The 18,037-nt window shown below is 43.2% G+C and overlaps 1 protein-coding gene across 1 annotated transcript in view; it reads right to left on the bottom strand.

Annotated features, from left to right (window-relative positions):
* Window positions 1–8,825: 8,825 nt before the first annotated feature.
* Window positions 8,826–18,037, bottom strand: part of BST1 (bone marrow stromal cell antigen 1) — a 46,282-nt gene continuing 37,070 nt past the window's right edge. Inside the window, 5 exon segments of the mRNA XM_019553194.1 lie at window positions 8,826–10,401; window positions 10,403–10,493; window positions 13,569–13,628; window positions 14,129–14,215; window positions 16,307–16,399. Coding sequence (XP_019408739.1) covers window positions 10,378–10,401; window positions 10,403–10,493; window positions 13,569–13,628; window positions 14,129–14,215; window positions 16,307–16,399 — 355 coding nt within the window. The 3' untranslated portion in view covers window positions 8,826–10,377.

Genomic DNA, 18,037 nt, shown 5'->3' with positions numbered 1-18,037 from the left:
TGCAGTGTACAGTAGTACATTATTATGTCTTCAATAAAATTAACCCAGTGAGGATTAGGGTTAAAGCTATAACTAAGCAGGCTACTGCCTGATTCCCTAACCCCTAGTGGCAAGACACCCCACTGTGAATGGCAGTCTTGAGAATCACTGGAATAGACAGATGACTGGCCAGCTATTCCAACCAGATTTCTAGACATACTGAGGTGCCTTAAGGATCCTTGCAAGGGTGCTGTGTAGTACAAACAATGTTAGTACAGTTAGGTGGGCAAACGTGAGTTGCAAGATAAATCTAGAGACTTATCCAAGGTAGGAATCTATTGTATTAAAAACATTCTGACTTGTGGTCTTTCTGAGTTCTTTGCAATGAAAGAATTGCTCTATTTTTCTGTCATTAAGATACAAATGAAAATTAGGAGCTGGTATTTTTCAAGGGGTGCCTTGGGTCTATCAATGGGTGCCTCGAGTCTGAAAAGGTTGAGAACCACTGGTCTATTCCAGATGCTGGGGAAATGTGTCAAGATTCTAACTGCCAATTTAGTTCTCAAGTCTGACAGATTGTGGGTCCTGAAAACTGCCTTAGTCTAACTCTGTATTATGTCCAAAATGAAAACTTAGCTGCCAAGTATACTCTCTTCTGAGACTTCCATTCTTAGGTGTTTAATTCTCCTCATCGACTGATTCAGCTAGACAGCAGGGTGACTGAAAGCTGGCATTGCAATAGCTGAGTCCCTGGTGGATTTGGCTTCTATGTCCTTTATCTATTTAATAAGCATTTTCAAAGGTATGTAGTCACTGGTTTTCAAAGTCTGCTCAGTGAGATCCTGATTCTGGTGCATTTTCCTACTACTGTAATATAGCATTGCAGTGTTTCATTACTTAATGTTTCTGTGCTTTTTGTCATTTAATTTTTGGTATTTCTCTGAAAACATGTTGTTCTAACTTTACCTTTTCACTTACTTGCACACATTAACTGGCTGGATATTCATAAATCTAGCCCAGCTTTTCTAGCATGATTCACATACTAAAAAAGGGTCACAATTAGCATATTGGCAACAAATAAAGCTGCTTTTGTTAAACCACTTGCCAGGAATAAAAATCAACTTTGGTTCCTTTGCAGCTGAAGATTCTGATACTGTGCATTTGTCTTAGAAATTTGATTTTGTGGTTACTATGATTCTTTTGGAGTAGGATGGCCATCATAGAGGACATTCCAGTTTTCTGCTACTCTGTCCTCTATTGATATGAAACCCGATGCCTTTATGTCCTTGATGAGAAAAATAGGGGACATAAAAGCATTGGGTTTCATATCAATAGGGGACAACTGGACTGTCCTCTATGATGGCCACCCTATTGGAGAGTAACTTTACTTTTTTTCTCGGGTAATATTTAAATAGTTAAGTATAACACATTTATATAGGGAACAGTAGTCAGTACTATTATTGAAGATGCATGTACTTCCATTCTAATCAGTTGCCTTAAGTTGCCCACAGCCTTCCAAAATGGTCACATTTCAGGTTGGAACTCTCTGGGATGATGGGGGGAGTCAATTCTGCAACAGAGTTGGAGTATAAAAAGAGGGGTAAGAACTATAGGGTGCAGACAGAAGTGACAATTCTCACCTGATCTGGCCCCAGAAAGTGCTCTGCAACCATGATCAAACAGAAGTGTATGGCTGAAAGTACTTTAAAAGGGCCTAATCTTGCAAAAATCATGAACCCTCATTGCATGAGGGGTCAGATAAAGATGTTTTAAAACAGCAGCTTCAATACCTTCTGTCTGCACTGCCTCCCAACTTCTTGCTGTTTTAAGAAGTGGGGGTGGGGAAAGGAAGCAGAAGTCTGGGGTTTTTTGAACCCCTGCTGGAAGGTGGGGTGGGTGTATTGGAGGCCCCTGAATTTATGAGAGCTCCAGTGCACCCACCCCACCCTCCAGCAGGGGCTCAAAGCCCCCCTGGAAGGAGCTCCCTGCCCCCTCTCCCATTCTGAAAACAGTGCAGGCTGGGAGGGAGCAGGAGTTGTTGCTAAGGCAACTGGATTCCCCTTCCCCCTGGAAACAACACTGAACTGCTGTCTGGCCTGGGAGATTGCTGTAACTCATAACGCTTCCTGCGAAGCATTCTGAGTTACACCGGGAGCTGTTCTTCTGTCTGCACCTATAGTTCCTGATTCAAGAAAAATGTCTTGTACATCACTACATCTGAAAGAAGGAAAAGTCTTTCTTATCATTTGGATTGGAAATATTCCCCTCTCTCCCCAAATTATGTATACTTTTTAAACGACCTTGGTTCCAATACTGGCAATATTTATTGTGAGAAGCAATAAAAAATGTTTCCCTCAAAGTCCTCATTCCTCAATTTTTATCACACAAAAATGACATGCATTTTCTTTTTTTTACATAAATATCTTGGCTTTCATTGGAAAAAAAACCTAAAAGAAACTTTTTAGGTTTCTTCATTGTAGAGGAAGTCTTGAAAACATAACACCCAAGGTTCAAATGCCAGAAATCATTAAGAAAAAAATTATGATTTTTAGAAAGCAAAACCCTGTCCTTCATTTTAAGGCAATCTTGTGAATGGGCTTTTTTTGTTTTATCGGTACAGACCCATGATTTTTCAAAAATGAGCTCAGCAATACAGTAATTTAGAGTAATTGTATACTGGCAAGTGCCACATGTTTTTTGGCATTTCCTTACCACGCTCATGGAATTCACAACTACTGAAAGGCAGGCTGGGCTTTTTTGCACGGATACCTTATCCACACACAGAAAAAGCAAAATGATACAGTGGGTGCAGCACTGAGTGGCAGTAATTCCTAACCAAGATGCCATGGGACCCTAAGGGGCCTTGAGATCCTTTCAAGGGGGCTATGGGATGTTAAACACTGTTAGCACTGTTACGTTTACAAACATGATTCACAAGATAAACTCAGATTTAAAATAGAAATCCCATAGTTGCTGTCTTTCTGTGTTCTTTGCAATTATAGAACTATTCTATTTTTCTTCAGGCAAAAAAAAGTAAAAACTAAGAGCTGGCACTTTCTGAGGGGTGCCTCAAGTCTAAAAAGGTTGAGAACCACTGGCCTAGACTCTTATCTTAGTGCTGACACCAACTTGCTGTGTACTTCTGAGCAAATTGCTGCTTATCTCTTCACCCTTCATTCTTCTTGCATATTTAGACAGTGGACTCTTCAGAGCTAAAATCCAGAGTGGCCCCTTAGGCCCCTCCATTCGGGCACTGTTTGAGGTGCTTTGTCCTAAGATAATGATCCAAAGAAATCGGGGTAGGAATCTAGGCTCCACATATAGCCAGTGGCAGGGGCCAGATCTGGGATTCGGTCCCTGCTCTTGCAATTAGTGTGTTTGTTGTTGTTTTGTTTGTTTTTTTTCTAACCAGTGACTGCCCAGTATAAAAAGCATAAATGAGTCCAAAGAGCAAGCACCAGAACATGTCGTCTTCTGCCTAGAGGAGTGCTTTGCCCACCAAACCAGGGGTGCTCCAACTCTACCCCATGGGCCAAATGTGGCCCAGGAGCCGTGGCATCCAGTTCACTAGGCTCCCCAAGCATCAGAAAATTTGGCAGCCAGAGTGGTGACAGTTAACACGGCTACCCTCCCCCAGAGCCTAATCTCCAAACCCCAAGCCCCGTGGTCAGAACTGGGCCACAACCTTCGCCCTCCATGTGGCCAGGTTGGGGCTGGACCATGCCCCACTCCCTTGCAGGGCTAGGTTGGTGCTGGGCAGTGCTCCTTTCCACAGGGCCCTGACTCTTTCCCCCATCCTGGGGTTGGCTTGGGGCCCCTTAACCCTGTGGGGCCAGGTTGGAGCTTGGTTGCCCCCTGCCCCCCTCCACATACCAGATGGGACAACACTGTACCCACCCAGGGTGCTAGATTGGATCTGCAAGCTAGATCCAGCCTATGAACAAACCAGGCACTGCTCATCTGGCCCACAAGGGAAAAAAGTTTGAGTACCACTGCACTAAACTAGAGCCAGGCTCCCTCTTCCTTGCTGTTCTCTCCCCATAACTCTTTTACTATATACCGGTCAGGTTACTGTCCTGGGAAATGGCAGATGTGTGTATGAATCCCCTCAAGCCAAGAAGGGCTTAGAATCCTGTTTTCCCACTTCCTGGGTAAGTTCTCTAACAATGGGCTGCCATGTAAAACTTGGTCTTAGACTCCTACACAATTTTTTTTTGACTAACTTTAGTTTGTGTTAAACTCAATGCTGTTGGTATGAGCTGTGAACAAACCTAGTGGATCAGGTACCCCTGAGGAGTTGGGTGCAAGTACACAACATAACTGTATCACAGTGGAGGATAGTTAGGTATTAGGCATCTAGGGCTCCTATACATGTGCAAGGAAGCTGCTCCCATGCACTGTAATTCCAGTGGACTCCAGAATCCCATATAGTGGCATCCTTGCACTGAAAAATAGTGGTAAAGCAATTTAAACTAAAGCTGGTTCAATGAGCTTTAGTTCAAAGTGCCTTGCCACCATTTTTCAGTGCAGGAACGCTGATACACGTGATGCTTCAGAAGCTTTTAATGAGCATGGCTCTTGAAGCTCCACCTCCTGGAACACCTGTGTAAACTTGTCTGAGCATCTAGGGATGGCTGTAGCATGACTGGGGCATTAGCTCTGGAGGGCACAAGACTAGCTGGCTGTTGCCATTGCCATCCAGGGTACAGCGACTGCTTTCACCTCTGCTTCTGAGGCTTCACAAAAATTTATGTGAAGGAACCCAGATAATTTTGTAGCTATGGAATGATTTTAGGTGCCAGCAAGGTATGTGATTGCTGGACAAGGGCTATTCTGGATTACTGTTTGAAATGTGGAAACTACTTCTGCTGAGGTCCTTCACTTCTGATCAGACCTGACAAATAGCCTCACACTCAAAGACTTGTCTAACTATCTCACCTACATATTTGTCCAATAAAAGATACCAATCTAAGAAATCCTTGCCTCTTGTAATTAATTGCCCAGTGTGCATTCTTAGATGAGTGATAGAACTTAGGCTGACTTCCTTGTGTAGCAAAGTGACATAGGAGATCAAATAAGGGTATGTACCAGGCAGGATGTGCCCTAGGGCTGCCGTGGGACCATGTTGATGGCTGCCTTAGTCCTGACCAGCCTTTGTTCTCACCTCTCAGAATCTTCCCTTGATCTCTCCTGCCATGCCTTGATGTTGATAATGAATAGGGGAGGCTGCCCTTATAAGCTGGTGAGCTCTTGGCAGAGCCGTCTTTTTTTTGGGAGGGAGAATTGCGGTGACCACCCTGGGCCCCATGTTTTGGGGGACCCTGTGGACAGTGCTGTACAGGCCCTGCAGGCTGCCAGGCTCTGCTGCATGCTGCTGGCTCCCAGGTATCCCTGGGCACTGCTTCCCACAGTGGGAGCTCCTCTCCCTGCAGCCTGCAGGACCTAACAGCCTGCTCTGGACCAGAGCCCGGGCTTATCTGCCTGGGAGCCCCAGCCCCTTTCTGTCACATGCCTCCCACCCAGCCACTCATAGAGGTTTAACTCTCCTGATTTAAGGTTCAGCCTGCACTTCTGTCTCTGCAGTCGACTTAGCATGCTGCATCCTCTGAAAGTTTCAGGAACCCCCTAGCTCCCTGGTACAGATCCCCTCTCCCTGGATCATGTGCTTCAATCTCCAGTGCCCTCCCAAATATCTTTCAATGATATCTGCTGGGTCTCCCACCTTCATGTGGAACATTTTGGCACATACTCAGGTGCATTGATAGGGTTTTTCTCCCCTGCTATTGTGTCCAAGTAAAAGGATTTGGTACTTTATTTTAGGTATAACGTCTGTTAAATAGGTTGATGTTTCTATTTATTGAATTAATAGATGTTATAGGTTCACATGCTAAAGGCCTCATTCTGATTTTCTTAATGTTAAACATTTATAATTTCAGTGGCTTCCAGCAGTTGGTTCTAATTCACAAATGCTTCTGAGAGCAGAATCAAACCTGACTGATTTTTTTCAATTATCAGCCAAATTAACAGTGATGCTCTGACCAACCCTGTGCTCCAGATAGATTGGTTTCCTCAGCAAGCTGCCATGAGAGTAGGCCCTACAGCTGGGTTCTGCTTAAAATTCTCATTTTTATTGTACACCTGAGTACATTTTGTCTCTTTTTATAGTAGGGTAGTGGTATTGTGGTGCATAGATGGATACTCAAACATAGTCTTGGTGAAGAATGTGTCACATCTTTGGCATACTGCCATTGCTGTTTACTTAGTTGTTACTCTCTAATCAAAAAATAAATGATTGCCAAAAGAAACACCTGCAGCCAAGTGTCCTTTACTCATGCTACTGGGCTGCTGGCAGATTCTGCTCAAGTTCAGTCTTGCTTGAATGTGGTAGAGGAATGGGAGTTTGGCCTTGTTGTTCTTGGAACAGTAATTCTAAGAAATTTATAAATGTCTATCATTCCTACAAAATTCCTCCATATTGGGGTGGAGGAGGATTCAGTATCTCTTGGAATTGGGCTCCTACTCTGCCCAATTTCAGTGCATTTATCCTCTTTTTGAAAAGCCAGGTAGTACATCAAATGTATCTCTGCTGCTTTTTTGAGCAACTGTGAGGGGAAGCTGGGAGCAATAACAGTGCAGGAGAATCCTGGGTGCATGGGCTGCTTTTTCATATTATGTAGTAGTTGGTTTTGGTTTTTTTTGTTTTGTTCCCCCCACCACTCCCCCCAGAGTTTTGAAGCAAATCCCTCCTATTCTTTAATTGTATGCTTGAGTGTGCATTGTTCTACCAGCACGTCTTGCAGTTTGTTTGCTGTCATGTAGGAGTGACAGTAGTGGCTGCATTGTTACCTAAAACTGAAAGTTGTCCAGCTGGAATATTTGGCTATGAAGTGGAAGTTCCCTTACACATGGTTCTATTGGTATTAGCTATCATTTCAACAGTAAAGCTTCCAAGTCAGTGACCAGGACTGACTGTAAGGGCAAAAGCAGGCCCAGTGTTTCATATAGATGATTGAAGGAAGACTTGATGGATGGATGAGACACCTGGTAGGCCACAGTGCAATATGGCATGATATACCAAAATGCTACTGAGAGATAGATATATCTCCAGTGACCTGAGTTAGAAAATGAAAACCCACATTGTAAAAGATTACTATCTCTGTGACCCCAGTGGTTACTGTGATGGAAAGAGCCTAGAGAAAACCAAGCTGGGTGCTGAAGAAAATATTCAAATGGATAGGTAGTCAGGGTGGCTATGGAACAACTCTGAAGATTATGGCAGCCAAAATTTTCAAATATGGGCCTGCCTACAGGCATCCACACTTGCAAATGCCTGAGTAAATGCACAGATTATTGATGTATAAGCCCAAGTCCTGCCCAGACATCTAAAAGTATAGATTGGTAAATCTACCAATATCTGATATGTGTGTAGCAGACTTACCTTTTTGAGCTAGGGTTGAATCCCAGCATTGAGGGTCTGCTGTTTGATTGGTGGAAGCTGCCCACCAATCCAGAGGCAGCACAAGGGATCCGAAGGGAGGGGGCAAGGAGCACCTGGACCTGAATGGGAACTGCACCAGCCAGGTCAGGAGAACTTCAGGGGTGGAGCCCCTGAAGAGTATAAAAGGGGAGTGTGCTCAGCAGGCTGGGAAGACAACGAGGGATGGTGAGGAGCTCCAGAGATAGCCATCCTCAGGATCCTACTTGAGCTTCAGTGCGCAAATCAGTGAATGTGGATCAGCCTCTAGGAGCTGCTTGAGGCAGCTTGAGCCTGCGAACCCAACAAGTGGCTGGGCAATCGGTGTGCAAATCAGCACATGGGGAGCTAGCCCTGGGAGCAGCTCGTGGCTGCTTGGGTCCCGCACGGTGTGTAGGCTGGCGCATGGAGAACCGCCTTGGAAGCAGCTCGTGGCTGCTCATATTGGCCCCAGCCCTAGGCCAAGTGACTAGAGCCCCGTAGTGTGGCTCCACTTTTAACTAAGCCCCGGTGCCCAGAGCAGGGCCTGGGAAAGGGGACAACCCCTCATATGAGACCGGGGAGTCAGAGCCTGCAAGGGCTTGACTCCCACAAGAGAGAGCCCTGTGTGCCCAGTGTGGGGCACCAGGCCATCGAGGAGAGCTAAAGGTGCCACTGGGGAGAGGCTCTTGTGGGATCGGCCTTGACTTCTCTAGAGAGGAAGCACGACTTACTGGGGAAGCAGGCCCCGCAGGGGAGGCTGACACAGGTGAGAAGGGTCTGCTGCCTCCACCCTCCATTGCGGGAGGGGAATGTCCATATCCCAAGGCCCTAAAGGGGAGGGGCTTCAGGGAAACCCCTCGGGGAGGTGCTGAGTGCACTTTCTATTTTGGGGTTGTCTTTGTGTTAAGGCTATATAGCTAGGGGTATTCTTTAAGGGGGTTTATATGTTTTAATGCCTCAGTGTGTATACTAGTATTGTTATTTGTGAAGGTTTAAAGAAATATTGTGGTTAAGTTACTATCCCTAGGTGTTAATTGTGTTATATAGGTTGTAAGTTATTTGGTTCATATTTGGTATTGTATGTGAATTGTGGAATAATATATATAGTATTATATGATAAGCCTTGTAAATATTCTGGTTTATATTAAGCATCTGTATTTATTCTTGTAATAAACTGTACATAGTTTAGTATTTGGTTTTGGCCTAGCTCTATAGAGAGGGGAAGAAGCTGCTCTAGTAGCCGACCCCTTCCTCAGGACCCTGCCTGACCCTACCACTTGCATCAGAGGACAGGGCACACCCCCCCAGGTGTACCTGGGCTACATATGTAAATACCAAAGACCCCAAGAAGGTATTGACCTAACTATTACAAGAATAAAGACCAGACAGATAAACTGCAATACAATTTTATTTGCTATTCCATCTTTCAAGTGCATTGTATATAATATGATGCAATATAGAGGCTGAGTTAAATTATATTGGAATAGGAACTAATCTTGGTTTTAAGACACTAAAATGAGAATATTCCATTACTATAACTGGCCATAATAGCTTAATAGGACATCCAGGGTCATCTAGTCTTGGCCCCTGCAAGGATTTAGAAGGATTAAAGTCTGAATTTGATACATTTAAGTCTGGACATTATGGTGAAAACTGTGCTAAGCTCACTGGCCTTGGTGAAGCCAGTCACTAATGTAAACAACAAGAAGCACCAGCAGACCAGCATCTGTGTGATTGGTCAGCTGTTGGTTTGTGCAGAGATGCTGGATATGTGGGGACCCAAGGGCCCTGGCGTTGGGCCCCCTCAGGAAGGCTGTCACCTGAAATCAGTAAAACTTCCCACATATCCATCATCTTAGTGACCTCTCCCCATCTGGCAAAAATAAATCAGCATCTATGAGTCTGTGTAAAAAGCTGTATGCAAAATAGGGTCTTGTCCTACAAATTGTCAGAGAGGTTAGGCTCAGGAAATGGTGCTGTACTGTATATGAAAATAAAAGCAATTGTAGCTGAACTGTCCACTGTGTAGTCCCTGATGTTATCATTGTTCAAGTGCAAAATGAGCATTAGACGCTAGCAAATCAGCGATCTCCACTTGCTTTTGCTAGGGATTGTGTTTTTTAGATCCAGATTACTTTCATTTCCATTTTTCAGAATGAAGTCAGTGCTAGGCAAAGAAGAATTGGGCCTAGTTTCTGGAAGAAGCCTATGGCTAGCTTTAAAAATAAGGAAGGCACTTCTGAATGGACATAAAATGACTGGGGGCTGTCAATGATACATGTGTAACTGGGAGTGCTGTGGCTCTGATTCCCAGGACTTGTGAACAAAGGGGCATTCTGGGATTCTGGAGAACTAACGGTGAGACCATTGTACTGATGCAGCCAGGGACCAATGAAGAGGAGAAAAGAAGAAATGAAAGCATGATTTGCAGGCACAGGGAGCTATTGCATTCAGAGATGGGCCAGGTACATCCCCCATGAGTGGGAACATACATTTCCCAGGGACAAATAGCAGCAGCACATATTTGTGTACCCACACTCTGACACGTGGCAAGTGGCCCTGCGCTGACCCCAGCAGCCTTATCTGGGGTTCTGGGGGCCTCCCAGGGCTGCAGCAATGGTGATCTAGGCATGCAGAAACTGGCTGGCAGCTGGAGCATGGCTCTGGCTGAGTGGTGCACGCTGCTGCCCTGTCCACTACTTCACATGCTGTCCTGCATTTTTTTTTCTGCCACGGTTTTTTTTTTTGGGGGGGGCGGGGGTGTTGTTTTTGAAGCCAGGATTTCCTGACGTCAAAAAAAGCCGCCACACTGCAAATTAGCAGTGTGGATATGCAGTTTGTAGCACTGCAACCTACATGTGTATGCTTGTCTGGATATGCCTAATGTGGCCAAATTTAGGGAGAGCAGAGGCAATTAGGAGTCCCAAATTAGGCAAATTGATTTAGTAAATTAAAATGGATCTGAAGAACAAAGGGTGCAAAAGAAATGAACGTGAGCCTGTTCCAGCTGCCTCCTTGGTCTGAAAATACAGGTCCTCTTTGTGCTGATAGCGCAGACCTAAAGAAAAGAAAACAAACAGGATATTCATAGCACACGGCTGAATTAAGATCTTTTTAAATACTGGAGCTTTGTAGTTTGCACTCGGATGAAGTCCAAACATTAAGTTGTAAACTAACTTCCAGAAGTCTCTTTACAGTGTTCTTGAACTGACTCTCAATTCTGCTCAGCTGTTGTGGTTTTATAAACAAAAAATCTGGGCACAAAATCATGCATTAGCCTGTTACTGGCCAGTATTTTTTCAGTTTGCTCATGCTCCCTGGGAGACACAGCCCAAGTGTATCCATCTTTGATGTTTTGCCTTACGCTTAAGTTACAAGCTAATAGGGCAGGGACAATTTTTTTGGTTCTGTATTTGTACTGTGCCTAGCACAATGGGGGGTCCGGGTCTATCAGTAGGCCTCTTTTTGTTATGCGATGGTCTAAATAACAAATACAGAATACAGTTGTTATGATCAGAGTACATGTGAAATGCTTTCTGTTTGTGTTCTGTGCCACCTAGTGGGTATTCTTGATCTCTACAGGCTTACTTTTAATGCCCAGCTTTACAGCTTATAACAGGCCAGTGTTCATGCTATACCTCAGCCCAAGTGTCAAGAAGGGAAACGGGACACGTGCTATCAGTCTAAAGTACAGTTCTAAGTATAGGGTACACCAGCCTATGATCTTGGGGTAGCCCTGTCCCTGCCATGACACTGACTTTTCCCTTGGTATACTTGCCTGACTTGTGGCGTTACGGTGATGGAATTTAGCCACCTATACCACTCAACATAGCTCATGTGCTGTATTCTTCAGAGGTTGATTAAACCAGTTGTTCAGCCCCTGTCTCAGTGAGCCACTATAAAAGGGGCTATACTGGAGCCCAGAAATCAGGACCTGAATGTTGGCTGCCATTATTTTTGATCTTTAAGTATAAAAATGTCAATTTTAGGGCTCTTGACCAAAATGGGGCTTTAATGGCGAATTAACAACTTCTGCCAAAGCCAAGTCAGAGTCAGCAAGTACATTAGATTAACAGACTATTTAACTATAGAGTAAACCATCTAGAAAACTACTCATCAAAAAGTTCAAAGAGTTCATAAACTTGAAAAATCACAGTCTGATTGGTAGCTGTCTTGCGAGGGGGGAGGTTAAAGTGTTGTTCATTGCAGATAACTGATTCACCACAACATAAGAATTTTGCATTGATTTCTCATTTTAATTTACTTCTATCTCCAGGTGGTACAGTGATTGGGGTAGCCAAGCCCATTCAGCATGCAACCTTCATTCCTAGTGTCAGTGACTGAGTGAAAACAAGATGAATCAAGTTTAGTACACAGCTGAACATGCAAAAAGGATTAGAAATGTCGGGAGAGATGCATCAGAGAGTGGAAAATGACCAAAAAGGGAATGTTCTTTGTAGGGATGTCAGTAACATGCAAGATTAAGTGCAGCGTGAGGAAGGTCCTCTAATAATAGTGGTGATAATAGTCCAATAAATACTCCAATGGATGGAAGGGAATAAGCAGTTGGTCCCCTGCTTGCAGTATGTGTTAGTGCTGAAGGGGTGGTATACTCAGCCTTTAGGTGAAAAGACAAGTTTTTCTAAAATGGTTTCCAGAATGCTTCCTATCCAGATTTTGTCAGCCAACGAATGTACCCACACCACAAAACTGGGAGGTATGGTTTAAAACCTGGGAGAAGAGAGATCCTTCATTAAGCACTCTCAATATCCAAAAGGAAAGCCCTGTTAATATTTGGGTTTTTCAGTTGGCTAATTTTATTAACTTTTTTCACATAATTAGTTTTTGGCGCACAGGGTTTCACAAGTGACAGTCAGAAATTCCTTCAGTGCTTAACAGCAAAAGCCTTAGCAATCACTGTATTTTAATACTCAGTCAGCTCATACAAGCTTACAACTTAGAACCAGGAACAAAAAATGCCTTTGTATGCCTGGTTGTCTCATTCCTTGTGCAGACAAGTTGAAGTGTGACCATTTTTATTTTTTCGGTCTGTTCCATGTTGCTGTTTTCACATGTTCACTAGTTGGTGTGAGAGAGTAATTCTGGATTATTAAACAGATGTCATACCTTTCCAAAATGGCAGATACACAGACAAGGAAGCATTATGTCAGTATCCAACAGAGAAAGCTATTGGTACTGAATATCATTACTAACTTCTCTTTAATAATCTTATATTGAAGATGGCAAATCCTGTATTGGATAGATGTGGAAGGACTCATTGCAGGTATTGAAGTCTCATGCATATTTGCTTCTCCCAGTATGTATGCTCTTGCTGTTGGTAGATATACTTAATGTAGAAGAAGGTTGGTCTCCAGATCTGTTGTACTGACATTCTTCTGCTGCCTGACAGAGGGACAGCAATTTGTTGCTCAATACTCCTCTGTATTTCGTGCTTTATGTATTAAGCAAATTTCTGTATTATTCTTCTACCTTAATGAGCTCTCAATACAGAGTTCAGGTTACCTGGAAGATGTACCTTAACAAAACTCAGCACAAGGTATTCATATTTAAAATTTCTATGTCAGGCTTTCCATGTGCTAATAAACACACTTTTGTAGTTAACAGTGTTAAACTTCACCCTGATGTCTACTATAAAGGTAATTTTTTTAAGTATGTTTAATTATTTTTATGTCTGCATTGTGAAATGTAAAATGTAAAATCTGCGAGACTGTATGCAAATATCCTTGCAGTTTGGTGTTTATACAGTTGCACCATATGTAGCAAGACAGCTCCTGTTTTCTACATTTGCTCTTCTCATTTAACTTAGCACTTCAACATTTTTTGGAGAATGATTATAGAAAGCAAATCCTATACTTGAGTCTAAGAGTTACGTTCATTTGGTCAACGGACAGTTGACTAGGCGTTAAATTGGAACTAGTCAACACTGGTTTTAATGTTGAATACCTGTAACTATTTGATTATACATAATTTGTAAAGCAGAAATTATTTGCTGAATTAATTCAAATATGAAAATCAAGAATACTGCAAACTGTTCATGCACAGCCAGTAAAAGAGCTGAAGTCTTCTGAATAAATTGATTCAACAGAAGTTAGGTTGATCTTCATTTACTTACGATATAACAGAACATCTGGGGTGATCAGGATGATCCAGGCAGAGTAAAAACAATACAGATCTGTAATGAGATTATTTTTGTTCAGCATCCTTTGATTAGTAAATAAAGCAAACCAAACATTGAGCAAACATTGAGACTGAGTTTGCTTGCCTAAACTTTCTCCTTATGGTACTTGTTTTGCAATATAGCTCTAAAAATCTAGAATAAGCACAGCTATGAGCTACAGATATCAGTATGGGATATTAATTTATAAACGTTATCTAGATTGTGCATTCCTTTTTCCATCCAAAGCTCTAAATGGAAGACCATCTTATGTGTCTGGTACTGAATGAGTGCAATGCTGCACATTAAAAAAGCAAAACAAAACAAAAACCCTGCGGGCAGGGTTTTGAAACTTTAGTATTACCAAACCTAGGGATGTGGCTGAAGAATATCATCATTCTTAACACACGGCATGGCCTAGCAGGTTAGTGGCACGTGAGTTCAGGTTAACCTATTTCTATCCATTCTCTATCTGAAACTCTAGCAAATGCACTATATTTATTAAAAGTTCCACTTACTTATAATTGTCAATGCAGGTGATGTCATAACCCATCTCTTTCAGTAGGGCTTCTAATATTTGTACACTGCCTTTTCCACAGGAATCCCTGTAAAAGAGATTTCTGGATTAAAATAAAACCATAGTGTTAGAAGTGACCTCTAGTATAACCCCTTGTGACAGATGCAAAATGTGCAGCTACTAAACCAACCCAGGCAGCTACCTACCCAACTTCCTCTTGAAAACCCTCAGTGAGGGAGATTTCACAGCTTCCCTAGGCACCTTTCTCCACTGCCAGTTACAAAGTTTGTCCTGAGAAATTAACTTACTTTCCTACAGTTGAAACAGACTACCTCATGTCCTGCTATCTGTCACAATTGAGATCAATGTCATAAAAATGGGAAAATGGCCTTTCAAATATTTGAAAATAATTGTCATATATTTTTCAGTCTACCTTTTATCCTCTCTCTTTTCCAAATTAAACATATCTAATTGCTTCATCAGTTTTTTGTGCATTATAGCTTCCTCACCTTTCTCAGACTGAATCTCGTTCCCACAAAGAAATCAACTATGCTGAGGTCCTTGTTACACTTTGTGCCTTCAGCTGCACAAAGGTTGATCAGTGTTGGTGCTAGCTTGGATTTTGGAGCAGTTGCACCCTTAGTTTAGAAACTTTTTCTGCCTGTCCCCTGTTCTCCATCTGCACAGCTGTGGTTTGCCTCTAGAGACCTGGGGAGCAAGGCTAGGAGCTGTGAGTTGTCATTAGAGGTCTGGTGAGCCAAGACAGGCTTCGATCCCTGCCCCATGGGTGGGAGTGTGAGAGATCCTGGGATACTGGAGGACTTCTAACTTTGGTGGCACATCTGTGGGGAGTGGATACACCTTAATGGAACAGGAGCTAGATAGTGCAGATCAACAATAATCCTGCTCTGGAGAGATATAACTCTGAGCCATGTAATGAGAGCTTAAAACCACTTTAAGGTGTTAATATATGGACAATGCAGGGGTTAAGAGCTCCAGAAGCCATGCAAAATTACCATGTAAGAAGGCGCTAATATCTTGAAGTGCAGGTGTATAAGCTCTACTGATACCTCCAATAATACTAGGTCTGTATCCTCATCATAGACTAGGGTGAGAATCAGCCCCTCTGGAGTGAAGTGACAATATCACTTTTATGTACCATTATTAATTCATTAGCATGGTTTTACCTAAATTAATATGAATACTAACCTCCTCAAACATATTAGAAATTGAAGCATCTGGGTCAATTTCCATGTTCCTAACCTTATTTTATCTTTCACCCCTTGATGATTTTTTTCTCACCTCTGTCACAATGACTATTACCCAACTTCCCATTTTCTCTCCCTTGTGCTTGTCATCACTTCTGCATACAGATTTTTTTTTTACTTCTACCTCTGATCTGTCCATAGTATGGCATGCATTCTAACCCCCTTTTTTAACTTTGCCACCTACCTCTATATCCCTTCCAGTTTTCATCCTTAAAAAGAATTATGCCAAAATTATGCCAGGTAATAAATATAGATGGATGCTTGATTTCTGAGGTCTTTAAAAACAGATTATGAATTTCATAAGAACACAGATTCTCAAACCTGCTTAGTACTGTTGTAGTGGTGAAAAGTGTCAGAATCAAAGGTGTTAATGTGACCTTGGCTATAGCTACACTGAGCTTGTACAGACATAACAAGCCTGACTTTAAACTAGCTTGACTGGGTGCAGTGTAGCTAAGGAAGCAGAGAATTTAGTAAGAGCTGCAAAACCTACAGAGTAAATACTTGGGTAGTTAGCTTATACCGGGCTCTGTCTCTGGCCACCCTGCTAACAGTACCTAAAATAGCTAGTTTAAAGTTATCTATTTACGTGAGGAAGGGATTGTAATTTCCTTTGTTAAGAAAGCACCTAACCTAACTTTGAGGTTTAGTGTTTCTGATGTAATCAACCCACTTTTTACTTCTCATCAGTGTCCTCTCCTTTTTCCCTTCTATATAAAACCCTTTCTTTATACCAATCCATTCATAGTAACAGGTTGTTGCTCATGCCTCTCTGAGCCAGTTAGTTTCCACGGTGCCACCCAGCCCTACTTTCTGCTATCTAATAATAAACATAGAGAAAAATAAAATGAAATGGGTTCATAAAAGGTGAAAATAAAGTTTCTGGGATTATCTGAAGACATTTAACTTACAAATCTGGTCCTCCAATATCATCCATAACCCATATTTCAATCTGTGAGATTCTTTCTTTCTGGAGATTAGGAATTTCAAAGTCTGCAAAAAAACTAAGTAAAAAATCCCAAGAAGTTAAGACCAAAGGCAGGGATGGAAAGGGAACCCTCCCTCTCTCTCCTTCCTCCAGCATCATACCTAGACTCCCGAGTGAACCTTTAGTATTGGGCCCTCCTTCGCCAGAGATAATAGAAATAATAATAATAAGAATTACCTTTTTCAGGCCCCTTTTATGTCCTGGCCCTGGATGGCTGCCTGGTTCACTCATTTCCATGTCTGACCCTGCTTCTCTCCCCCCACCACTTTGGCAATAACCAGGGTTCTGATCATGGCCCCTACTAACTTCAGTAATTCAGCATGTGGGGCCTCCATTTGTACCAGCTGTTTTGTCATCAGACACAAAATAGCAAAACACAAACTAAGATTTTGACCGTTCCCTTGAGTCTTTGGAGCCAAAGTTTTTCGTTTTTAATTGCTGCTCTTAGCAGCATGGAGCTGGAATAAGCTGCAGTAGTACTGCTGGGTAGGGAGGGATAAAGGTTAAAACACAACAGTTAAATAACAAATCAATTAGTGTTTCGTTAAAAAGAGAACAAATTGCAAGAGCAGCCTCTTTCCAGGCACCACGTAGGCTCTAGCTTTGTTGTTGTTGTTGAGGGGTGGTGTTCTCTAAAGTAGGAGTAACAAAAACAAGACAAATGTTACTGTGTATAAATAAATCATAGGGTTATGAAAACACATAAAACCATATGGGAGTGGTTTTTCAATTTGCCCCATCCTAGCCTGGAAGGAAGGTCCTTGTCACTGGGCACTAGGGTGTCCTCCTCCTTTTAAGGGCTGGAACTGCTAGGGGGAGAGCCCTAGCAGTCAGCTGGGAGCCCCAGCTGCTGGTTACCAGGGCAGCCAGAACAAGTTAGTTGGCCCACACCTGCCAGCGGTCAGCTGACCAGAAGGGGCAGGGCCTGACTCGTATGCAAACCCCAGGCCAAAGGCCAGGAGGGCAGTTCTCTGCCCGCAGCCAAGGGGGAAGTAGCTCTCCCAGAGGAAGCAAAGGGGAGAGGCCTGACTGCAAGTGCAGCTTCTGGTACTGTTAAGGGACAGAGCACACCCTGTGTGGCTCCAATTGTGTTATAGCTGGGCAGTTTGTGTTATGTTATAGCCTAGGGGCTTATATTTGGCTGTTGTTTTATAACACCGATGGTTTGGGTGAGGCTATTTGGGGAAGGAGGAGGCCTCATTGGGGGGCCCACTACAGCATGGGGACCCTGGCACCAGGGAGAGTGTGGCATTTGGGGGTGCAGAGACTCCAGCACTGAGGGGTGCAGGGACAGGGATGCAGAGAGCCTAGTGAGGACAAGGGGCCAAATTATAATGAGACCTAGGCAAGATAATGCCAGTACCATCTGCAAGGCTTGGGGCGTGGTAAAGGGGCGGTTGGAGACATGCATATAGTCCATAAGGCTGAGGTGTCCTGTGACATCTATTTTGAAGCAGGACCCACAAGGGGTCTGGGAACCCATGAGGTTCAGAAAGTCCATCAAACCATGTCCAAGAGTACTTAAAGGCAGCCTACATATACTATAAATCCACCAAGATGTGGCAGGCAAGAACTGAGGGTGCCCAACGGGCCAAATTGGCATGGTCAAGGGGCCTTAGGGGTAACACAGCCATCCTTGGGAGCCCCGTCCCAT

Source organism: Crocodylus porosus, unplaced genomic scaffold (genome assembly GCF_001723895.1).
Source record: "Crocodylus porosus isolate Cpor-Errol unplaced genomic scaffold, CroPor_comp1, whole genome shotgun sequence".
Lineage (NCBI taxonomy): Eukaryota > Metazoa > Chordata > Crocodylia > Crocodylidae > Crocodylus > Crocodylus porosus.
This window is presented reverse-complemented; position numbering and strand designations above follow the sequence as displayed.